Source organism: Lutjanus erythropterus, chromosome 16 (assembly GCF_056507025.1).
Source record: "Lutjanus erythropterus isolate fLutEry1 chromosome 16, fLutEry1.hap2, whole genome shotgun sequence".
Classification (NCBI taxonomy): Eukaryota; Metazoa; Chordata; class Actinopteri; order Lutjaniformes; family Lutjanidae; genus Lutjanus; species Lutjanus erythropterus.
In genome coordinates this window covers 29,868,792-29,895,242 of record NC_139332.1, presented here as the reverse complement: position 1 = coordinate 29,895,242, position 26,451 = coordinate 29,868,792, and the positions used below count along the sequence as shown (strand labels likewise).

Here is a 26,451-nt window from a genome sequence, read left to right as displayed (position 1 = left end):
AGTACAATATCTTTGTGCATTTTCGGCCAATAGAAGTGTCTCATGATCCTTTGCTGTGTCTTACGTATGCCCAAATGGCCTGCCCAAGGAGTCTCGTGGGCCAGACGCATCACCTCATCCCTAAAACCCATAGGGAGAACAATCTGCGCCACTACGGACCAACACTCATCCGCGGGGCGGTCAGGGGGCCGCCACTTGCGCATCAAAACATCATCCTGCAGATAGAATCCCTCAGCTATTTCCTGACATTCTTCAGAAGACATGGCTGTAACTCTTAAAGGCGCCACAGAGGGGTCCTTACACTGCTCTGCAATCAACGCTTCACGTGAAAACTGGCTGCCTTCTTCCCCATTGGTTAACTTGGCAAAAAAAGTATTTGCTAGCCCAGTGGAGGGCTCTTCGTTCCCCATCACAGGAGCATCCACCGGCTGGGACATAGAGCGAGTCACCACACATGCTGCAAAGGTTTCTGGGTATTCTGTTTCCAACACTAAAGTGTCAGACACTTCACAAGGCCCTTCTTGTATTATGGGAGTAACCCCAGCAGTATCTACCGCACATACCAAAGAAGAATCACAATCACTGGAGTAAACCCGGGTACCTGCCAAATCGTTACCCAAAAGGAAGGTTACTCCTTCCACTGGAAATGAATCAATTAACCCCACGGCGACTGGCCCACTGACCAAGTCAGTTTTCAAAAAAACACGGCACAGCGGAGCAGGGACAAACTGATTTCCAACACCTCGAACTAATGCAGAGGCATGCAAAAGCGATGTGGAGGGTAAGTCTATAACTCCCTTCAGAAGTAAAGACTGACAAGCCCCGGTGTCCCTAAGCACAGTCACTGGGACTTCCTCAGCATTTTCAGACACAGACACTAGACCAGTTGACACAAACCCCTCATATCCTGGTGGTGCTAATCCTGCCTTTGGGTCCCTAATTTCTGATGGGTTGGGTACTTTTGTTGGGACGCTGACAAAAGCCACAGACTTACTAGCGTCTCTCCCTCTTAATACTGGACACGCGGATTTAATATGACCTGGTTTTTTACAGTAATGACAGATGACCTCACTTCGGGGGCGGTGGTCAAACTTCCTTGGCTCCCTTTGAAACCGGTTTGATATCCTATTGGGAGGAGGAGGAGGAGTGAACCGCACTGGCATGCTACTTTCATCCTCTGCCTTTCTTTCCTGCTTAAAAAGCCTTCCTCTCCCTGGTACATCACGATGGGTCAGCTCATAAGAATCTGCCATTATGGCTGCTTTCTTAAGTTCTGTAACCTCCACATCATTAAAATGGGTTTCAATATAATGTGGTACACTTCTTTTAAATTGTTCCATTAACATTAGCTCTCGAAGCTGTTGGAAAGTGTACACTCCAGTTGACACCAACCACCTATCAAAAACTGTCTCCTGTCTTCTAGCCAAATCAAGAAAGGTTTCGTCACTTCTGCGCCGGAGCGACCGAAAACGTTGCCGATAGGCCTCTGGTACTAACTCATAAGCAGCCAAAACCACCTTCTTCACTGTGTCATATTCCCTGCTTTGGTTGAGATCCAATGCAGCATAAGCTTCCTGTGCCTTTCCTTCAAAAGCACTCTGGATGAGCAAGGTCCACTTTTCCTCAGGCCACTGCAGTTCTCGGGCAATTTTCTCAAATGAATCAAAAAACACACCCACTTCATTATGGTTAAACTTAGGCATTAATCTCAGGCTGCTACTAATATCAAAACGAGTTTCGTGCTTGCGCTGCAGCTGAGAATTTGAGTGTTGTAATTTTTCTTTTTCTAAGGCAATCTGGGCCAACTCCACCTTAAGTTGTTGCTCACGCTGTTTTGCTTCCCTCTCCCTCTGTTGCTCATTAGCAGCATCGGGCAACTTTAATGCAGTAACCAAAGCATCCACAATATCCAATCTTCTTGTTTGGGGATCGATGTCTATTTCAAATGCACTGGCCACCGCCAGTAAGTAATCCTTTTTCAACTTCCTGAGATCACCGCGATCAAAGTCTTGCTGACAAAACTCATCCACATCAAATGTCGCCATTTTTAACTCTTAACAAACTCACTTGCGCACCAGAAAACTACAAAACCACCGTTACTGTAGGGCTACACTACTTAGACTCAGCTATGAATCACCATCACAACAAATAGCACCCAGAAACAACCAATCCGGCATGCAATTCTGAAATTAGTCAGGTCTCACGCCTGGCTAGAAAAGCCAACGTTAACCACATCAAACAAGACTTCGCCAGAACGGCAGCGGAAACAAATCACCCCCTAACACTGTGGGAAGGAACCAGAACACAAACAGTGGCTAACAGTTCTTACACCCGTATCGAATACACAGTACGATTCAGTCTACTTCGCCAACACAGCTATGTTACACAAAACGGCCATCCGCTAAAGTCATTCCACCTACCCATTCTCCTACCTGTATAATTTACTTGGAGATCTTGTACATTTATTTTCTCCCACCCAAACAACTGTTTTAGCGAGAGCTCCAGTACTATGCAACTACTTTGCACCGAGGTCGCAGCCTCTTTGATGAGCTGAATACAACTCGGGTCGCACCATCCCTCTCGCAAACAGTAATGTTTGTGTGTAGCTAGCTAACTGGGCTAACTAGACCCGCTACTCAATTTAGGTTATCTAGAGCCACTGCTGTACAGAGCTAGTTAGTCATTCAGATCCCGGACGAGCCCCCAATAGTTGTTACGATCCCCAGTTACCAGGAGAAAGGAGATAGGGTGGAGCTGTGCGTGTTGGCTGGACAGACGAGTGAGGTGCGGGTGTGTCGGCTTACCGGGGTGGCGGCGATCCACTTAGGCCCTTCGGACTTCCTGCGTGTTGCTCGAGCCGTTGCTTCCTCGGCGAGCCCAAGCCCGACGGTAGCTTCACCACTCCAGTTCCGCGTTCAAGTTTTGTTAGTTTGTTTAAAAAGTCTTTTCGGGGTAGGTGATAAACTCAAAATTATAACGTTACAGGGGAATGCACGACGCCGTCTTAACGCGTCTAACCCCACACTGAATCCCGCACAGGTGTTTTCAGTCCTCCTAATCACCCGTTCACCCACACAAACCCAACCCCTCCTCATCCAGTCCAGCCAATGAATGAGCAGCATGAGAGAAGAGTGTGAGCAGGGATCCATGACTATGCAATGTCTCCCTCCTAACAGGCAGGGCTACTTAAGCATAACACTTTTCTGAAATGAAGAACAGAATTATTTAAATATAAATGCGCTCATTACTTTGCTTGTAGAATCATTCACTCATTCACTATCTAAGCATTTCTATTCACAGATATGTAGTGAGTTCACTTTATAGTGAAAAATCAAGACTTTTGGACTTTTTCCTTTCATTGCAATGCATTACGGGATATAGCGCTTGGTTAGTGACATTGTGTGAGAGGTATAATAATTCTCAGTGTGTATTTGGACAGCACTAAAAAATGGCAAACTCAGTATATAGCGAACTATATAGTGAGTAGTAGGTGACTTTGAACACAGCCTTTGTCTTACCTGAAAGTAGAGGACAGAGGATGTAGCAGACAAACACAGCAGATTCCCCGATTTATGATCGAACGTCATCCAGACTCACAGTGGTGCAGGACAGTTCAGGCCATTAGAGCTTTTTTTTCATCATAATATAATATAACCCAAGGGTCAGCAACCTTTAGATCAAAAGAACGTTTTATGGCTTTTTTTTTTTGCCCGGAGCTGCAATTATTAAATTTTCTATTTTCCCTGAAGCCTTTTTTCCCCGCAGCTATAGCCTAAGGAGGCTCAAGACGAGCCAACAGCAAAATTAAGATGCAAAGGCGTTGAGTCGCAGACAAAGGCTATGACACACATTTCAGCTGATGAAATATTAACACATTGATTTTTCAAAGCCACAGGGAGCCGTTAGAGAGGCAAAAGAGTCACGTGTGGCTCCAGATTCACAGGTCGCTGACCCCTGATATGAACTGTTCATCATATACTTATTTATTAACTACTGTAGCAACACTTGGTTAACATATCCAGCTTCCAGTGGGGTCTTCTTCTACTAAAACCTACTGTCTTACAGGGAGATGATAGTCTTTGCTGCCATCGGTGGTTGGGAGTATTAATAACGCCTATTAGTGATAATGGGTACAATGATAAATAAAAATGTGAGTTATATAACTACTCTAAAATAATATAACTATGTTAAATAATATAGCAATAACAAAATAATATAGCTATATTGTGCAAAAGTTACTTTCCCTAGTAACTAATTACTTTTAGAATGCAGTATTTGGTGATTACTTTTGAGAGAAATAACCAGTAAATGTAATTATGCCCTACAGTACTTGCCCAACACTGTACAACAGTCCCAGGTCTCCCCTACAGTTAGTTTGCAATGCACCTATAAACAAACACACAAAAGTAAATTTGCAAAAAAGATTTTAATTGGCATTGTTTTAATCATTCTTGGATCAATTTACAGTTTTTTTTTTTTAATTCATTCTTGTCAAAGGTAAACACATTTCTTTGTGGTTGTCTTCAACATCAGTTAAATGCTTTTCGCCCGCTTCCCAAACCCCCGTTAACGTAAACTAACATTACAGAAAAGCACATTCTCTCATACACACTTGCATATTCAGATCCTACAAACGACTCCTTAACGGGTACGAAATTTCTAAATGCCACATACTCGAAAAGCGCGGACAAACACATTCCACATACATACGCACACAAATGTGCACACATATGTTTTTTTTTTCCTCTCACTCGCTCCCACTCTTTCACGCACACACACACAGGCCCACACACACACACACACGCAGGAAAGCAGGCAGATAAAGCCACACACATACTCACACACACACTTGTGCACACACACACACACACACACAAACTCACATTCCATAACCGGCATGTATTATAAATATACATTACAATGCAGACTCCTTTGTTTCGCAAGTGCAGCACTGGAGGAATGCCGCCCTTCCATCAACATCGGCTCCGTCTGTGCGTCCACAGTTGGTTCATGACATGCTCTGGTTAGCTGTATCTGTTACGTGAGAGCAGGGTTACTCGCTGTATGTCCCCACTGATTAGTCATAACCAACAACCCTCTCGTTTTGTCAGGCTGAATTACATCAGACTATTTTATCTACACAAGCAAAATGCTGCAGTAAAAATTCCACTGTTTAAAAAAAAGAATAAAAAAATGGCACAATAGCTTATTGAGCAAAGGCCTACAAATGCACACTAATAAATTAGGTAGATAAATAATATACTTTAATGTTAAAATAAATACATTTGAAAAGTAAATAAATTAAAAAAGCACAACATTGTAATTTGATTAATGCCAGCCTACGTTTGTCCTGTATTACAATATAAAAAAGTGAACTTTATTTGCACATTCACACGTGTTGGTTTGTTTTTTTTTTTTGTTATTGTTGTTGTTTTGTTTTTGTTTTTTTTTAACAAAATGGCGGCAGCGTTACTTTGAGACTCAAAGCACAATTTCTCCTCAGGCACCTGCCGCGCTATGGCGACTGTATGGGGTCGTTTCTATGGTGACCGTGACTGCGGTAATGACCATCAGCACTGATTGGCTGGGAACCTCTGAAGTGGAAAAGGAAACAGGACGGAGACGGGTTTGTCTGGGATTAAAAGGGAACTGGCTTGCTGAGAGAGAGAGAGAGAGAGAGGTTTTTTTTTCAGGAATTGTAAATTAGTGGTATTCTGAAATCTGAATGACTCTGCTGATTGCTGCGAGGAGAAAGGTTTGACATCCGGAAAATCTACGCCAAGTGCTGAAGGTAAATGCTTAGGAACAAAGAAAAAACACGTCTACCAAAGCCAAAGTGCCGTCAAATTACTAGTCCAGGGTCTGTATTTTTCTTGGGTTGTTACAGTGTGAAGGCAGGAAATGCAGACAAAGGACTAGTTCAGAGAGGGCACTCGCTATCTTCTAAGAAATGCGGGCTTTGCATCTGTACCTATCACAAAGCCAGGGGTATTTTTGATGTCTGGAGAAAATGGATTCTTTGAAAGGCCTGCGGATATCCTCACAAAGTCTTTCCCCTTTTCTTAAGAACCACCGTGGGCTCTTATTACCAGCGGCTCTCTCTTTCACTCCAGTGTGAAAACATTCCTCAGTGTCCGGGACAGTGGCAGCAGTTCTCATCACTGAAAAAAAAAAAAAGAGTCCGGCTTGCTCTTTGACTACATCTAAGTTGAGTTTTATCCATCAGCATACTTGGTCCGTGGTCCAAGGTCTAAAAATCCACTGCGAAAAAGTCCACGCTCGACACCTTCTTCAAAGCTCACAGCTACAAAAACCTCAGCTGAAGACGGTGCTGCTTAAACTCCTCAGGTGATTTGACGTCCATGCTACAATAAGAGTGTGTAGTCTACATCCAGCTCATTAAAAGTCCGCTTTTTTCATTTGTTTTTCGGGCATTACAGCAGCACAGAAGTCTCGAATCTGAATAAACTGTAAGTTGCGTTTGTGGTCTCCATGTTGCGGCAAACACACCTGCATGAAATGCCGTGGTATTCGTATGATATTTATGTCCAACAAGACATGGAGTGTCAAAATACACGGGTGTACATATGACAGCTAAAAGGCCTCTCCTTTTTTTATTTTAAAGTCCAGTTAATTTAAGTTCAAGGATTTCTCTTTGTGTCCTTTTGATTGTGGTTCTGTTGCGACTTGATTTTCTTCCGTGTTCCTGCCAACTTTCACGTCAACAACTCGGTGGATACAAAGCCCTTTGGACAAGGCGGTCCAGCTATGCATGAAGGCGTCACTCACGGTGACAGTCGCTAGGACAAAAGGACGGCGGACACGAGCAGCATCGCCACGGTGAGAAGAAGGCGGTCGCGTGAGGGGCTGCTGCCGCTGACGCTTTTCTCCAGTTTGGGAACCTCAGGGTTAAATTCATCTGGAGAGGGGAAAAAAAAAAAAAAGAGAGACACACAGACGAGAGAAAAAAGTGAGAAAAGAGAAGAAGTGTGAAAGAGCGTGAGAGTGTGTGAGCGCCAGACAGAAGGAAACGAACCATTACTACATTATTAATTCATCAATCTAAAGGCAATGTGTGATGCATGCAAATTGTGCTTTAACATATGCAGAGAAAAAGACATGATGCAATTATCAACAAACCACCAATTATCATCAGCACTGCTACATATGGCCGTTTCCCCGTGGGATGGAAAATTAAAAACACTTTTGTTTCTGATCTGTTGTGTTTTTTTCCCCATATATTCCTCTTTTCACACTAATGATGTTTTTATCCTAGAGGGATTTCAATCAAACCAAATTACTATGGCCTCGCCATTGATTAGACACAACAGAACATTAGCTGGAGGGGAAAGACGGAGAAAGAGCTGCGAGAACGCATTTTGTAATATTCGGTAAAAAGTGGATTACACCGAGTCATTACGCTCTGTCTCGACATAATGTTTCCCATTATATCTAGGGGGTTATTACATGGTAAACTAAAGCTAAAGGCACCAAACAGGAGCTCTGTTGCTTACACATCCATCACAAGTTTAAAGGGATAGTTTGGATCATTTGAACTGGGGTTGTATGAGGTGCTGCTGTGAACAGGGTCTGCAACAAAAGGTATTTTAGCCACTTACAATCATGTCATATCAAGTGTACACTATGTATAGAATATTTTCAACACTTTACCTCTCTGCAAAGCAACCAAACTCCAGAGGTGAAATCAATAATTAACCTGGCAAAACACATGAGCTGCCTGTCCGCCGCTGCCTCGATCTGTTAGTTTGTGTTACTGTGTGACTTTGGTGTTTAAACAGGATAATGTGGGTACAGTTTCTAAAACGATTTAGGTAAAAATTTAGGAACAGTCACACTGACCAAGTGAGGTCTTTTCTCGATCCTTTAAAACTGACTTCAGAATTAATCATGTTACTTAAGTCATCAGTCTTTAATTTTACTCAAAACCGAAATCAGTGTATATATGCAGGGTTTTTAAAGGGATAGTTCACCAAAAAATATAAATACAGTCATTATCTACTCACTCTCATGCTGAGAAACATTAATAACTATTTAAACACATAAACCTGCTAAAATTAAGCGTTTGACCCTTTTCCCATTGCAAATAAATCTGTGTGCCTTTATGTCCTTTTTCTGATGTGCACTGTTTGTGTTTGTTTGTGCTTTCAGTTGCTGCTTCATAATAAAAGCTTTTAGATTACAAATAAAGGATTACTTTTATTGTGAAGAATCGTGTATGAAACAGAGCAAAAGAGTTGACAGCGGTGACGAGCTAGTTATCAGTTATCAGGTCTACCCAAGTGTCATGTTTACATCATTGCTGACCAGAGCTGAAGCCGATAAATAAAGACTACTGCAGAGTCATTAGATCTGGGAGTGAATGCTGATTGTACCCTTTCAAACTGAAGACAAAAGCCAGATGTTATTTGGTGTTCTTGAGTTTTTCGTCCAGTGAAAATACTCTAAATAAAGTAAAATTTAAATCTTTTGTTGCAGACCCTGTCCACAGCAGTTCATTGCTTTGCTTCTGATTCTCCAAACTGGGGCAGCATCTATTGTAGATAATACACTGACTGTGTATAAGTAACTCATATAAACCCACATCAAATAATCTGTACTACTCCTTTAAGGCCAACCAGGAATAAATGCATTAAGATATCAGAAAAATCTTCTTTTTATCAAGTAATCTAAGTGCAGAAGAAAGCAGCAATTTCCTCCTGACGTCAGTCACATTAGCCCGCATCAGACATAAAAGAGAGACGTGGGTGAAGGGGACGGGTGATGGAGGAGTTTAAAGCCTCGAGATGTGACATACTGATATTAAATCGTATCATTAGGAAATTATTTGCTGAAAATCGCACTGGAGGGATGAAAAATACTTGTTTTGAAACATGAAAGGATATATTTATTTGACAAATTGTACCCAAAAACTGACAAAAAAATGTGTTTGTCTACTAAAACCCCATTATTTTCACTTTATTACGTTGTCATCATGATGTCCCAGTGTGTAAAAGTTCTCGCCAACATCAAATCAAACCGTCTTCAAACAGAATGTGAATCGCATTACAGGAGCAAGATGTTATTTCAGTGTGACGTTTGAATCTGGCGTCTGCAGAGTGTAACAAAGAGAAACTGGATACAAGTAAAAACAAGGAGGGTGATGAGAGATAACAGGTAGAGACAACAACCACGTGTCAGCTGATGTTTGAATGTACGGAATTTTGTTTTTCGCCGTCTCTGTCTGAGAGCGAACCATCCGACCGCTCTGGTTCGTCCTGCTTGCGTGACGCGTGCCCACGTAAGAGTTGTTCTTTATTAAGGAACACAAGGCATGTGTCTGCGGCGATGACACTGGACGCTGACATTCACACCGCAGTGCACCGGGATGAACTCGAACAGGAAACAGGCAGGAGGGAGAATATAAACCAGCGCTGCCTCAGGTGAGGCCCTGCAGGTCACAGCGGGACCTTCACACCGTCCCGTTTGTCTCTCCAAAAGGTTTCAGCAGAGAGGCTGCAGAAGGAAAATGTAGCACTCAGTGACCAGAAGAAGAGACGCTCTGTCCCTGCAGAAGAAGTGAACGCTCACTTACCTTTAAATAGGGGGGAATGGGGTAATTCGAGCCAGTGGGTAAAATGAACCACTCACTGTATCTAACTACCCAAAAACAAAAGTAATCATGTGATCCAAAACAAGGAAGTATAGTTTTAATTACTTTACAAGCACATAAAAAAGAGTTGTAAGCTAGTATGTCCAGACTTTGACTTGTCTACCTGTAGCAAACTTATTAACTAGCTAGCTAACTAGCTTATTAGCTAATGGCCAACTGTGTCCACAGAGACAGGTGGAGACAGAACAACATTTCCTGCAGCATATATGAAGATATTAGGACAAAGTTCCTCACTAAAGTTAAATGTAAACCCAAAGATTTCCATACTCTCTCTGAAACCAAAATGAAATATCCTCTGGAGAAAAAAAAATAGTATCATCACCATGGAAACTGCAACGTATGTCAGTGCATAAGGGACTAACGCAACAAAACATGATAAATTCCTTCATTTATTTAATTTTTTTATGATTTTGTGTTTATATATTGTTAATAGCATCTTGATTTGAATTGAAAATAATTGATGTATTTAATCATATTTAATGTTTTGTAGGATTCTTTCCTGTAATACACTCCTTTGTTGTAGTATTTTATGTTTTTGTAGTGTATGATTTGTTACAGTCTGTTTTCAATATGTTTTTTATATGTTTAGAATTTTTAGAAATGCTTTGCTTTAGTAATAGGTACACCCCATGTCATGCTAATAAAGCAATTTGAATTGAATTGAATTGGTAGAGTTTGCTAACAGTAGGTAATGGTATGGTTATTTGACATTAGCTAACAATAGCGTTAACTAACAGTAACTAATGGTAGTGTTTTCTAGCTAGGAGTAGCTAATGATAGTGTTTACTAATCAGTAACAAACTGTGAAATCAAATTGTGAAAAATCCTCTCTCAGACTCTTCCTATCCTAAGTTAAGGACGTTTCTGTACTACATGGACTAACTCCTTTAAAATGCAGAGAGTCTGCATCAAGTTAGCAAGCAAGACTGGTATTTCTACTTCTGAAAACTCCACTAAGCATCCATGCTCATTTTATTCCTAGCTTGGGGCAAATTGTGCCATAGTATTAACTTTTTTTGATTAAACTATAATAATAAGATAATGTGTTTTAATTTCCATGGAAACACAACCACCTGAGGTATATAGTAACTATTATTTGTTATTTTATTTATTTAAAAAGTGTCTAATGCCACAGTCGTCTCCCTTAAGCAAGTACATGCAGACACAACTCCTTCTCCACAGTTGCTTTGCATGTGAACTGATTCATTTGGTGAGATCCTGCAGACTTTCTCAGTTTGTGGGCGCGAGGAGCTTTGACAGTCACAAAGCTGCACAATATGCACCTCCTCTAAACCCATGCTATTTAGGGAGGCCGTCCTTGGAAGATGAATGTGGGGGACGTCGGGTGCCTCGGGCCATAACAAGTTATCAAAGGTCCACAGTACGACACCGAACATCACAGTGCGATTGTGGGATACAGCAATCAATTTCCAAGAACGCAATCTGGTGCAGCCTTGTCTGTATGGGGTGTAACAACAGACGGGCGCGCGGGGTAGCTCTTCCGTCCACGGTGAAGCGCCCAAGGCATTTACAGTGAGATAAGAAACATCAGCTCTAGACTGTCGATGAGTGGAAGAAGGTTGTCTGGTCTGATAAATCAGAGTGCGAACTGCGCCGGAACGATGTTAGACAGCAGTGATGCGTAAACAGCATCATTTGATAGACCCATCATGTACGGTTAAAGCTCTATAGGTCAGTGGGGGAGGTGTAATAGTGCGCAGGGGAATTCAACTGGATTACCCTCTGTTTATATTTGTAGATCGATGCCTTAATACCAGAGCATACTTTAACATCATAGCAACTTCATGCATTCAAAACCGAGGAAATGGGTGTGAAGACAGTGAGGAACATTCAGGGTGAAATGACAATCCACTGATTCACAATCTGAGAGACAGATCGGTTCATTCTGACACTAGAAAACCACCTAACACTGTCTCCTGGCTGTCTAATCACCCTACAGTTTTGGGTTTTTTTTGTCAACTTCACACAACCACGTACAGGTAAAAAAGACTCATGTTGTGTACATGCAGACATTTCCCTGCCGTCCGGTTTATGTCAAACAAAAATCTGAACATAAGTGCAACAAATACACAAAACATGGATTATGCTGTTGCTGTACAGACTAACCGTGGCTCTGCACCGTCACTGAGCTTCTGTGGAACAGTAAAAAGATTCTCCGAGAGGTGTTAACATCATGAACTCACTGCTCCTCTGAGAGCCATATTGGATTCACACGTGGAGCCCTCAGGCCTAAATAGAGAACAGAATTTGTCACCTGATGGATGTTTGTAATTTTTGTACCTTTATCTTTGTAACTGAGAGGTTGATGTTATTGTGTAGCTGACATGGTGTTAAGGTTGCACAGGGGGGCCATTACAGAAATATCCTATTTTAAGTCCCCAAAGCAAATGTTAACTAACTTAAGGAATCTTTTCTATATACTTCATCCTATCTTAAAAAATCCTGTTTTCTAGCAACTGGCGCTGCTTTTCGATTATCACCAACCACGTTGTAACCTCTGGTTTGTTTAAACATACTGAAACACACAAAAAATGGAACAAAACAACTTAAATATCTAAATCTAAATCAACTAAATTATCGGGGCGGCCCCGATTCTAGGAACAGTTCGGATCGGATCTGTAAACCGTTCACTTTCTGGATAATATGGGCTGAACTTCGGTTCCGACCGACCGCCCAGGACTCCTGTAGTGTGAGCCCAGCTTTACACGTCCCCTGGTTAGGGTTAGGGTTGGGGTTGATTCCTGTTCTCTGACGGTTCTCAATAAAGTCAGTGGAATTAAAGTCACACTGAGGCGCTAGTAGCTGCCCGCATCTCCGGTTCAGCGATTTAAATGTGGTGTCATTCTCATTTATTGCTATTTTGCAGAACTTTCAATGCAGAAATAAGAATGGGGATGTCAACTTCGTTCATAGCTACCAGGCTACATCTATGACAAAACATCCTGGAAAATGGCAGCAACTCTGTGGATGAGTTTGATGCAGGCTGTAAGACCAGAAACAGAATTAACAGCTCTTTAATCTGCAAATGTCTTAGATCGCTATGAAAGAACCTACACTCAAAGGATACGCCGCTCGCTACTGATTGATTAGAACAAAACAACCGAGAAGATTGCTGACATGAACACAGTCAGGCTGAATGAATGAAGTGAAATGAGAGTCTGATTATCGTCCCCTTTATCAAGCTGCTACTGAAGCTGCTATCAGCTGCTCAGGTGGTCCAGCGGGTTTCTGAAACAAAGGTTTCGATTCAGAGACGGCCTTCTGGTCTGCTCGGGCGCAACAACACGACTAATATCTTCCGACTGATTTTGGGAAAATCTGCACATAACAAAGCAACTCAGAGCAGATGGATCGGGGGTGTCAGCGCCTATCGATCCGTCTTAAAAATGATTTGTTTACAGATGCGTTTTGTGGTCCACACCACACAATTTATGTTTCAGCCTTTAGCTCTCCCCCGCTGCTGCAGACACTCAATATAGGAGTGTTTGAGGGCAAGTGTGTCACAGATGGAAGAATGCACAGAATATACTGCAGGAAACTGTAAAGTTATGATTAATGCAAGACATAAGCCACAAGACCAATAATGAATTCTTTTGCATGCGTGTGGCAATGAGCCTATAGCTGATCTTTGCTATGAATGCTGATAGCAGCTACAAGGAAAACAGATGTGTGCTGGACAGGGTTTAAAGAATAAAAAAACACTTTTTAAAAAAAGCTAAATTCAGTCACACTTATTTCAACTTTTGTTTTTGAAGTTTATGCTACATAGTGCAGTGGTTCCTTACATTTTACTTTGAGGGGATTCTTTTTTTTATCATGACTGACCCTGACTAAGTGACATATTTTATGGATATTTTCCTGTTATATTTAATGCATGAGAATCACAGCACAGAACAACCGATAAACTGTACAATTAACCCAAACAATGAACGTAATAACTAGAGGAAGGTTATGTAAAACAAGCAACTGGGATGAATTATTCCCTGTGAACACTGCATCAGAGATGAGTTTCCTGATATTTAAGGAACTTCTTGTACAAGTCTCTGTCTGTGTATGTATGTTTTATTTTTAACAATCATAAATAATTAATAGGCTTCTTTTTTAAAAAAAACAAATTCAGTGTTTTCTTCCTCTCCTTCTATTAGCTCTTTGGTTGTTGTAACTGTATAATTTACAGGATGTAAAAATAATGATCTAAACTTTAAAAACATCATTTAGAAAGAAGAGAAAGGAATGAAATTCTGAGCGATGTTATTTTTTAAGACGCAGCTTCTGATAAAAAGTGTTAATGTTTAAAAAAAACATAACTAAACTTAAAGAAGTAAAACAAATTGAGTTATTGGAAGCTCCACTGGCTTTACTCTTATTGAGATATTAGAGATGTTATTGAACACTGTATTATGTTTTCTTACACCCCTTAAAATCATGAAGGTCTGATGACCCCCTTGAAGCTTTGGCGACCCCTAGTGGGGATCAGGGCACCCAGGTTGGGAACCAGTCACATGGTGGACTCCTGTACTTGCTTACTAATTGTGCAAAGGGGGTTTGATGATTATACAGGTTATAAACTAACAAAAAGTCTCCCATTTCACAATAGTGACCGGCTGACTGTGGTGCCAGTGTTTTCTTTCAGAAAACAATGATAAATTGTGATGAATGTTTACTTTCTCTTCCAAGTAAGTTTGTCTGAACTGGAGATTTGATTTGTTTGCATGAACATCATCCTGCTCATGTTTCTCTCACCCCCTCTGACTTTAGCAAAGTCAACATGTTTCCAAATCTCTGCAGCTCACTTGATGAGAACCCAAATATTCATAAGGCATTATGAGCACATCTGTAGGACATTATAATGCATTCTAAGGCTTTAAACTCGTGTAACAAGGTTCATAAAGAATAATAAGTGGTGGGCATAGTGTATTATAAGTTAAGCATTCATGATGCTTTATATCTCTATGCCAAAGTGACAACAACAGTGTTTAAGAGAAGATTCTTGGGTTTCACAGCATGTTCTAACTACACAGCGACGTCTTATAAGCATCAATAACATGCTACAGTATGACTTTGTGAGCTTGTGTCTGCAAGTAAAAACAAAAAAATATTCACAATGCTTTGTCAAGTCTTTCTTTTCTAAAACTTTTAATTGAAACAGAAAGCGTTTCAGCACTTCTAAATGCTTTACATGGATGTGCTTATAATGCATTATGTACATGAGAGGCACACAGACACATCATTATTTGTATATGCATCTATTCAACTAACAAAATTATTTGTATCTGTGTTCAGAGAGAAGACCAGAAGCAGGCAAAATGTGAAAAATTGCGAGTCCAAGAATGAGTGCTGCAGTCCAAATAGCAAGTTAGAGCCACAGATATTATATATTAAAAATGCTGAAATTCTATTTAATGTATGATCTATGGTCGAAGCGAGTTGTTTCCACCTGCCCCTCCTCTGCAGACTCGAGGAGGTTCAGGCAGGCTGCAGGAGTAACAGTAACTCTACTGTAAGTTGATCAGCTGTTTGTAACTGTCAGCTGTCTGTCAGTGTAAAGTTAAGCGTTCAGTGACTGCCTGTCTCACTGCCTGCCAGACTCAATTAACATATTGCTCAGTTGAACTGTTATAAACATCTACGCCTTCTAAAAGATTAATAATGATCTCTTATGACTCATAAACAGATGCTCTCTCATTCAGCAAACATTCGGCATTAATGTGATTTCTAATTAGCTTAAAACTGACAAACAGTAACACAAGTTATGAGCCAGAAGTGAAGGAGGACACTGCAGCTGTAGCACTGTTGTCGGAAAACCACTTTTTTCAACTCAACATGCTTCCTTAATCTCTGATGACATATCGTGGTCATTTTATGATTTATTACAGTAAATATGTTACAGATTTCTCCTTTGATGACATATATTTCCACATTCTCATGCTGTACTTTTCATCCGTCTCTCTCTTTTTATTTTTTTTAGTTTTAACTGTCGTAAGTCCACCACCACCTCCCCTCTAACTGGGAAAAGTTTCTCTTTTGCACTGGAAACAGAAACTCTACAGTAAAGTTATACAAGTATACAGAAATATCCTTCAGTTGAAGAGAATAATCTTGGCGCATTAAAATTCGATGTGACCTTTTTTAACTATGCCAAGGTAATTATGAAGCTGAGTTTTTATAAGTACCGACGAGCAACTTTGGACTGAAGAAATATCCGATTCCTTGCGTTATTTGTGCTTTCACGGATGACGTATTCGGATCTGGGTGCATCCCTAAAGGACATGACCTTCACAACAAAGTGCAACCATATAAATTCTTGTTATTACCCCTAGAAACGACAAAAACAAGTTGTAACAGTCCTAAATTATCCTTAAAACACCACGTTAAATAAGGAAGATGTGACGTACGAGCAGAGCTAATAATAAAGTAACGAGGACGACAGAAAGTCCAAACATATGTGGAGTGAGAGGCAGAGATTTGTTGATGCTAAGCCAGTCTGTGGGCTGGTCTGGTCCTGAGGGTGAGTCAGAGAGTGGGTGTCCAGCGGTCAGCAGGGCCATTGGGGGAATACGGGTTGTTTTCAAGTGTGTGCGCGCATAAATCTGTGTGTCCTGATTTTGTTATTCCGCCAAATGTATTCAGCAAAATGCATCACAGCGCTAGAGGCGATGATTTTTTATGATTCTCTGCCAGTAAGTGTTTTTTTATATTAAATTCTACGTAAGCTGGAGCCTGAGTTACTGCTGAGAAATTCGCCCACCACTGAGCTTTCCTTTCTTCCTCTGCCCCTTCCCTCTGCAACCCCCCCCCCCCCACCCCCCCTCTCCATCGTCTCTGCCCCCACTCTGGTTTTATCTCTTTTTCTGCCTGTTCCTCTCCGTCTCCCTCTGCCTTATCTGTCCCTCTTTCTGTCAGGCATTTCTCTTTCACTGCCTCCCTTCCTGACTTTGTCTCTCCCTCTTTCCAGCTGCTGTCTCTCTCTTCCACTTCTCTATTTTCTGCCCTCTCTCTCTCTCTCTCGCTGTAGGTGCTCGTTGCTGATGGCTCAAGAGCTCTTTTCGCCCTGTCTCTGCTGGTCTCAGTTTCCGTCTCAGGCAGGTCACACTCTCTTAGCCCTCGTCACAGACTGCCCACAGCTCCCTGAAACAAGCATACTAAATGATTCCCGGCAAGAGGCTTTTGTTTGAGATGGAGAAAGAGAGAGAAAAATAGAGGGTTTATGTAACCACTCAGCTGCACAATTGACTCGCTGGCTGACATGCTTTCTCCTTAGGTAAACATGGACCTTTCATTCCTTACAGGACCTCCACTGACCTTGTGGATCTTGCTCTAGAGAAAAAAGGAAGACTTACCTGTTTGTGTGTGAGTGTGCGGTGCATTGTAGGAGGTACAAAAACTTTTCTGTTGCTTTTTTCTAGTTTGTAAGTAGAGTTTTTAAATCAAAGGATAATCCTGGTTTAATAGACGGGTTTCTTGTGTGCAAACGTTACAGAGTGCACACACGTTCAGGGGGCAAAACAGCTCTGGTACCCGGTCAAAAGATTACAGTCAACAGGTGTTTTCTAAAGTCTTGTTGACTCAATCATAAAATGCCATTTCAGAGTTGGATCTGTTCATTTGTCTGTCCTGTCATTTTAAAGGCACAGTTCACCCAAAAATGACAATTCAGTCATTATCCACTCATCCTCGCGCCGATTGAAGGTTGGGTTTAGTTTGGGTTTGGAAACACTGCTGGAGTTTCACAGGAAATTGCAGGAAATTGCGCTGCAGAATCTCCCAAACAATGTAAGTGAATAGCGACTGAATAGAATAGAACAATAAAACATAAAATACCTCCAGTGTGCAAACGGCATGTCGGGGCTTAGATTATTCCACACAAGCACTATGGAGGCATTTCATGATTTTTTTTTTCTGTTTTTTTTTACATTTCAAAACTGGTCATCATTCGTTTCACCTGTTTGGGAGATTTTGCAAAACTGTTCTCCTGTGAAACTCCGGCAGCGTTTTGCAGCTTAACAAAATAAACCTGAACCATAACTGGCATAAGGGTGAGTAGAAAATGACAGAATTTTAATTTCTAGGTGAACTATCCCTTTAATATATGGCATTAGCTACTGTATAAATAGATCAGTGCAGTGCAGTAGCAACACATGACCGCAGTAATACAGTAATAAAGTAAGAACCTTATCGTCACAGCAGGTAATACACTGACTCTGGATAATTACCTCATACAACTTCACTTTAAAAAATCAGAATTATCCCTTTAAATAAAAACCCAACATTAGCAAAACTTATTTGAAAGAGAAAACCAAGACACAGCGTTACATTATTACCAAAAATGTCTGTTGTTGACATAGTTTGCAGACCACCGTCACCATCATGTTGGTGCTCGTGTTCGACTTTTCCTCCAAATAAAGTGTTTCTGACCGCTGTGCTCTCAGATATCAGCAATTACTGCGTAAGAATGCATCAATCTGACCTTTTTTTCTCCTCGATTGAGTGCTCATGCTCCTATTTTTTTTAGTGCTGCCCAAATTTGTAATCAGTTTACCTCCCTGTGTGCAGCTCATTAAAATCATTTTTATGCAAGGCAACATGAGGCCGGGGATTGCTGTGGCTCTAAATGATGAGTTAGAGTCCTGTCATGACTGAATTATTGTGACTAAGGAAACATGAAATTTAATAATAACACTGACAAATAAACTGTATAATACCATTTTCAGAGCACTGGCTTGGTGCTTTCATACTACTTTGGTGATTATTGTGTTATTATAACTGATAAAAAATAACAGCCCAAGTTGAAATAAACTGGAATTATTCTGTTTGCATAATAGATCTGGCAAAATAGATGTCATGGGTTAGTTTGGGCGGTATCTATTTTTACATGCCTTCCTGTCTTCCTGACATTTTACTACAGTCTATGGTATCGTGACGAGATTTGTGCAAAATGGTTCAACTTGACTTTACTCCCCTGCAGGATAGTAGGCTATTTCGTCAACGTAGGCGGAGTCGATCATCAAACCAATGCAACACACACTCAGGAGTTCTGCTTTGGTCTGAGAAGCTGCAGCTTTTATTCACTGACCAACTCAAACCTAAACTGTACATTTACTGCCAGACCGACAACTGCAAGTTGACACACACGGCTGCAGTGCCTACATAGTCCCGCCTCCTCCTGCTTACCCACAGTGCTGTCTTCTTCTCATCACTCGTCTCTTTTGCTTTATCCTTTATCTCATTATATCTTTCTTTAGATAAAGATCTAAAATTTTATGCTCTCATGGTTGAGTAAGTTTTTTAAAGTGAAGATTTGGAGAAACAGAAACCTCTATGATTGAATTTCATCAACTGTGAAAAAGTAACTAATACAGTAGTATATAGTAGTTTTTGAGATAAATACTTTGTATGTTTACTTAAGTATTTTTCTAACACCAGTACTTTTACTTGTAATTGAGTAATATTTTAGTAGTGTAACAGTGCTTGTACTTGAGTACAGATGTTCAGTTCTCTTTCCACCACTGGCTGTAACTGTAACTGTAACTTTATCCCTAAGAGGCCATGTTTCTCAGCTCAGCTGACCTTCCTTGTCCAACAGTAGAAACACTGACCCCTGGTGGCAGGTGAACACATTACAATACATCACCTTGATAAAGCTTGTCTATATCAGTTTAATAGAAAGAGGAATGTTTGTATTTTTGATGATGTTGAAAATTACACCATCTGGATAATTAAGTTATTTTTAATGGCCTGATCTAAAGAGAAAAAATGCAAATGTTTCTTGTTGTCATGTCATTGCCTTGTTATATCTTTGAATAAAAATCTAAATAATCTTGCCCTCAATGTTGTGGCAATTTTTCCTTGTGGTATTGTGTCAGAGTCAGAAATTCCAGTATCATGACAACACACAGTCTACTGCTGGTTTTTGTGGGTTGATTTGTTTACATTCACATTTGCTTTCTCACGCAGAAGTAAGTGGTGTCGCCTCTGAATCAAGTTGCAGTGTTTCATCGTCTTACTCAGATTGCACAAGAGTAGAAACCAAAGGTTTTACTCATCAGTCAGCTATGACCTGCGGATTTTCTTTTCCTGACCATAGAATAAAAAAAAACCCAAACAAATAACAAATGGTTGTTTCCTCTCCACAATCATCGGTACACAAATCAAGCTTTGCAGCCATAGCCAAATATTGACCAGGATCTGGCAATTGGCTGCTGCTCATTTTCAGCAATTCAGAGTCACTCACCGATGTTGTGTATTTTGATGTTCGGCCTGACTGTGTAGTCGGGAGGAGTCTGACTGGAGTCATCATCCGCCTGGGAAACTGAGAAACACACAGAGATGTGCACAACAAGACAGAAAGACAGAAAGAAGGAAGCAGAGGAGGGAAACCAAGATGGAAAAGACGGAGACAGGGAGAGAAAACACACCATTAAAATGACAAGACTGAGTAAAATGTGCATTTTTAGGCATTGCCACAGAACAGTTGGTGTGGCCCTGCTGCTGAGAAAGCATGAAGAAATCCTGGACCGGGCCTCCAGACTTCCATCTGATGATTAAAAGCATTTGGAAGCGGGGGACAGAAATCATTTCTACATTTACTGTTCGTCTAGACACAGAATTACATTCAGGCTGCACTGGCACATTATCCACAAATGGACGATGTGTGGGCTTGTTGATGTGCATGTGTATATGTCTTTTTTTCAATGAAATATGTGTGTGAGCTCTGCGATTCTGCTGAAATATCATTTTAAGAGAAATTACATCCTTCCTCTACCTCTATAATTTTGGCCTTTACTTGCTACATCAGGTTCACATATTGTTTTTGAATGGGGAAAGAAGCAGATATGTGATTTTGCTTGAGTTTACAGTACAGCTCTATTGTAATGTGTCCCTAATTCCCCTTTAACTATGTCTGATAAGGGTCTAGCAGTGGGAAATAATACACTTTAGTTTACAGTACAGTTCTGTTGTAATGTGTCCCAATAATGGCGTCTTCCAGTTGGAAAAAGTATACTTTAGTTTAAAGTACAGTTCTATTATAATGTGTCCCTAATTGCCCTCTAGTTAATTCTAATAAGGGTCTAACGGTTTATTTTACAGTACATTTCTGATGTAATGCGTCCCAAATTACCCCCCTGAGAAAGGCTAATAAGAGTCTAACCATAGGAAACAACAAACTTTAGTTTACAGTAAAGTTCTGTTGTAATGTGTCCCTAATTTCCCTCTAATCAAGTCTAATAAGGGTCTAACAGTGGGAAGCAGTAACTTTAGTTTACAGTACAGTTCTGTTGTAATGTGTTGCTAATTACCCTCTAATATAACCTAACAAGGGTCTAACAGTGGAAAACAACAAACTTTAGTTTACAGTACAGTTCTGTTGTAATTTGTCCAAATAATAGAGTCTACGTGGGAATGAATACACTTTAGTTTACAGTCTAATTAGAGTCTCCCAGTTGCAAAAAGTACATCTTAGTTGACAGTACAGTTCTGTTGTAATGTGTCCCTGAATGCCCCCCTGAGAAAGAAGTCTAACAGTGGGAAACAACAAACTTTAGTTTACAGTAAAGTTCTGTTGCAGTGTGTCCCAATAATAGAGTCAAATTAGAGTCTTCCAGTGGGAAATAACACACTTTAGTTTACAGTACAGTTGTGGTGTTTCATCAAATTAAAAGCATTTGGAAGCGGGGGACAGAAATCATTTCTGCATTTTGTTCGTCTAGACACAGAATTACATTCAGGCTGCCAAATTGCCAAATTATCCACAAATGAACGATGTGTGGGTTTGCTGGTGTGCATGTGTATATGTCTTTGTGTATTTTTCTTTTTCTTTTTTTTCAATTAACTGTCAGCGTCTGTGTGAGCCTGTGACTCCGCTGCACAGTTAGGAGGATGAAATGGCATTTTAAGAGAATCTACATTGAAGCTTGTCGCATCAATTTGCGGCTTTTCATAGATGTAAAGCGCATGTCATGAATATTCACATCTCTTTCTTATCTTAAAGTTGTGTACGGGATTAAGGTTGGAGAAAACGAGAGCGATCCGGAGGCAGCTGAAATCAACAGCTTTTTGATAGCAAGCTGTTAAAACGACCTTGCTGAGTAAAGGTTGCGGTTTGTAAACTGACTAAATGCACCGATGCGCACACACACACACACACACACACACACGGGCATTCATGCACACACACATACACGTTAAAAAATTTTATGGCTCACATACGGCCATGTGCAAACACGCACACATGCTCAAACACACACACACACAGAGGAGCAAACGGAGGCGTGGTAGACACATCAATAGATTAGCCGTGACACTGGGACGAGGGGGGGGGTGGGTGTTAAGGTGATGTGTACACAGGGGCTGACACTGGCCTGAGTGTGGGATGTATTAGTGCTGACAAGGTTAGAGGAGAGGGGGAGGCTTTCAGCACTGGGCTCCCTGATCAAAGGCCTGCAGGGGAGAGAGCAGGCTACCAGGGTAAAAATAACACACACACTATACGGAGCAGCAGGCATCAGAGGGCCAGGAAGAGAGAAGAAAAAGAAGAGATAGACGGTGCAGGAGAGGGACGAAGAGGAGGAGGAGGGGGGAGATGGTCAAGAGGAGAGCTGGAGGGGGGGAGAGCGACAGAGAGGAGGGCAGAGGGAGCTGGATGCTGCAGCTAAAACAGGTTTTTTTTTTTTTTACATCTTTTGTGCGGCTTCACGAGAGCACGCCATTCACAGAGAGAGATGGAACATTACTGTAATAGCACTGAGACAGAGAATAACATTAAGCCATCACTCTCAAAGCGCCGCTTCGAGGGAAGAGACGCCATCATCAAAACCTCGCCAAGACGGCGCACGGCGGCAGAAAAGCCTCTCTCTGAGATGAGACTGTCAGATCTTAGTTTTTCTCTCTCTGTGTCTGTTTCTCTTTTGTCTCTGTTTCTCTGTGTGTTTGGGTGATAGAAGGAGATAGAAGAGGAGGAGGAGGAGGAGGAGGAGGAGGAGGAGGAGGAGGAGGAGGAGGAAAAGTGGAGATAAAGTGACGCAGAAACGGAGGAAACGGTGTAAAATGAGCAGGGGGACGGAGGGGGTTGTTGGGGCTCACCGGTGGAGCAGCAGACGTAGACCCTCAGTCTCAGGCAGCTGTGGCCATGGTGGTGGGTGGGCGTGGCTGAAACACAGAGCAAACACACAGCAGGTCAACCTTCTGTTGCAGAAAATTTTATTAATCATTCTGTAGACAAAAACACTGGCAATGATGTATGGATGATTTCATATTTTCTTACTGAAAAATAATGAATTACATTTTCAGAACTTTTATAATCAGGCACTGAATGTCAGATAAGGGTATAAAACAGGAATAATCACTCACAGATATACTTTTTGAGGCTGTTTTAAGGCCTATTCTCTACAAGTCTGAAATACTGATTACTCTTTATTTTTATCCTAAATGTGTATTATTGATTAATTCACTACTATACACAGTTTTGCATTGTCACTGGTTGCAACTTTTTCCAGTTTCTTCAGCTTCCATTGCTGATTTGTTTATAAATGTTAATATCATTTTTTATTTGAAGATTAAATTTGTTTCCAGCGCTCAAAATTGTTCCGTTTTTTTTTTTTTTTTAAGCTTTGTATGCAAAACATGGAAGACAGTAGTTAATATATTGTTCCTAAAATGTTTTAAAATATGGCAGATGAACTATTTAAAGTTATGCCCTAATGGGCAATGGAAAGCAAAAATCTTATCGGATGGAGGTCTGTGGTCTCGTTTGTGTCAGTTCAGGGGTCCTTGAGTTTGCTGGTGTGAGCAAAATGCCACCTAACCAGCAGGCTAAGGTTAGCAAAACACCTAGCTAGCAATTTATGTAGATTAGCTAAGATTTTGCTAACATTATCTTATTTAAGATGTGAATATATTTTCTTTTACAGCTCTCCCAGCATGTCTTTTAACCATCTTCAAAATGTGGTTTGCTTCACAACAAGCTGTGCACATACGATATCTAAGTACAAACAACAGGAATAAGGAGAAAGCTGGCCAACATATCAGCTCGCTCTGCTATTATTAGAGCACAGAGTGGAGAGGGATAATACATCAAACCTAAATGGAAACGTAATATCAAGTACAGTCTCTATATCCTTATGTATGCCCTGCCAGGAGGACTGAATTACTTTGCAGTCCTAAAAAATATGATAATGATTAGCATTCATAAAATGTAGCACATTGTCTCCAGTGCTTTGAGTCCTTTGAAAAATGTCTTTTTCTGAGGTGGTGTAATAAAAAAAAAAAAGAGTATCACACTCTTCCAGCTAAAAAGGTGGTTGTTTGCTACTGGATAGTGCTCTTCTGTCAATGCTATGGCACTTTCTTATTCTCATTTTTCTTTTACACATGTAGAGATTATTTTATGCTTCAACAATCCACAAGTCAAGAAATAACTGAGGCTTTGTTCTCCACATGCAGAGAAAAATACATTCATTGTGTCTTTCTTTAGTATTTTTCCTGAAGATCCACCGACAGCATGTCAACCTTGTGCCCTCTGCAGGCAGCACCACCCTCAGCAATCAGCTGTGCAAACTGCGCCAGCCGGCCGTCCTCAGCTGAACCTCCAGACTCCATTAGCGACGCCCACACGCCGTCAGCTCATGTGGGTGACGGCAGCTGAGGAGAGGATATTAAAACACAGGACGTGCAGCATCCTCAGGCATCATCACAACAACAGAGCCGGTGTTCAGCGGCCGCACTCACAGATGTAGTAGTACTCTTGGCCCACGTTGAACTCGTAGCCCAGCGAGAAGGCGCTGTAGCGCTGGAACTTCTCCGAGAACTTGATGGGAGCGTGGGGCGCGTGGGGCCGGTTGCACTCCCAGCGCTTGAAGCCCAGCTGGGGGTCGCAGGTGCGGTAGCCGCGGTAGCTGACCATGTAGAGGATGTACTGCTCGGCCACGGTGCGCTCCAGCGTCCCCCGCTGGGTGGTGTTATAGTGTGGGCAGTAGATGTCCAGGTAGTCGTTGACGCTGACCTGCACCGTGTATCCCTCCCTTCGCAGCCTGAGGTAAAGACACAGACAGAGAGGAGGAGGAGGAGGAGGAGGAGGAGGAGGAGGAAGTGAAGGAGAAAACAGGCAGAAGTGTGGATGAGTAACCAGAGCTGCAAATAATTGTTTTCATTATCTGTTAAAGGAATAAAAATCTGACATTTGGAGTCTTGTAATCAACAGCGTGAGGTTTCCAGGCAACCAGACTCCAGAAAATCACTTCTCCCAGCCAAGAAACAGTCGCGCACACAACCCCCGGTAAAAATTCAACTCATCTTTTTTGAACTTTACAAACTAACAAGATATAATATGTTCATCAGTGAGCTGTTTTCTCCTGTTTCCAGTCTTTATGCTAAGCTAAGCTAACCATGTCCTGGATGTAGCTTCACATTGAACGGATGGATATAACTGTGGTATTGATCTTCTTATTGAACTCTTGCCAAGGAAGCAAATACATGCATTTACAAAAATGTTTAACTTTTTCTTTAACCTTTTAACCTTTTCTTAATTCTTCTTCAGTGCACATGTCCATCACAAGTTTCCAGAGCCCACGGTGATGTCTTCAGTTGAACAGTCAGAAATCTAACGATGTTTAATTCAAAATAGTCCTGCAGTTGTTTTCATTATCAATTAATCTGCCGTTTTCACAACCAATCAATCGGTTGTTTAGTCGCACACAGCTGTAGACTCCTCCCTCAGTGTACATTAACACCTTCTTTTCTTCAGGAGATAAAGTACTACACCTTTCTCCTCCCCCTACATATAAAAATACACGTTTTCTCACTAAACGCCTCGTGGCGAGTGCTGAGGATGATAACCTGCACTCCTGCCCTCCCCCCCTGAGCCCACTGCAGGCCGGGTCATTGAGGCGAAAGGAGATCCTGTCAGTGGCGATGTATGCTCCGGCCGCAGGGGAACCGGCCTGCACACGGTGTACATATGATGGACCAAGCTCCCTCTGCAGCCGCTGCTGATGGACGAGTGGGCGGTATGAAGGTAAGGAAGGCCACTCTGAGGTTGAACATATGTGTGTGTGTGTGTGTATGTGTGTGTATGTGTATTTGTGTGTGTGTGTGTGTGTGTGTGTGTGTGTGTGTGTGTGTGTGTGTGTGTGTGTGTGTAATGCACATGACGGCACAGTAACCACTCAACAGGGCCGGAGCCAGGATTTTAGAAAAACTGCGGTCATGATTCTGCTTCAGGGGCATTTTGAAGACGATAGTGTAAATCTGTGCATTTAATGCATTTTAAAAGAGGAACAATAATCATTTAGGGACGATAATGTCAGTGCCAACGCAGATGAAAATTGCACTGCGCTGCAGTTCTGGTCTTTAGCTCCTGTGTGTGTGGTAGAGACAGACAGACTGCAAAAACCGTGTGTTCAATGCCAAGAAAGAAAGAGGTGCTGGAAAACTTACAACATGTGCTCCACAAATTCAAAGAAACTGCATAAGATTATTGAAAAGACACAAAGGCCTGATGTATGTTTAAATTAAATAAAGTATAATATCCCTTCAAAGGGCTAATTCACTCCAAAATCACACATAAAGTACATATTTTTTCCTCTGGCCTGTAGTTCTATTTATCCACCTGGGTAGTTTTGGTGTGAACTGCAGAGTTTTGGAGATATCATGAAGCCAGAACTCATATTCAAGAAAATCCACAGACCTCACTGTGAGCAGTTTAATGAAGTTCGATTTTCATTCTAGTTTAAAAAAAAAGGAAAAAAAAAAAAAAGAAGTAGTTC

At 41.3% G+C, this 26,451-nt stretch overlaps 1 protein-coding gene across 1 annotated transcript in view; it reads right to left on the bottom strand.

Annotated features, from left to right (window-relative positions):
• Positions 1-4,407: 4,407 nt before the first annotated feature.
• Positions 4,408-26,451, bottom strand: part of efna3a (ephrin-A3a) — a 116,813-nt gene continuing 94,769 nt past the window's right edge. Inside the window, exons 2-5 of the mRNA XM_084739848.1 lie at positions 24,416-24,717; positions 22,772-22,837; positions 19,923-20,000; positions 4,408-6,919 (exon numbers count right to left, since the gene is read on the bottom strand). Coding sequence (XP_084595974.1) covers positions 6,801-6,919; positions 19,923-20,000; positions 22,772-22,837; positions 24,416-24,717 — 565 coding nt within the window. The 3' untranslated portion in view covers positions 4,408-6,800. The remainder of the gene's footprint in view (positions 6,920-19,922; positions 20,001-22,771; positions 22,838-24,415; positions 24,718-26,451) is intronic.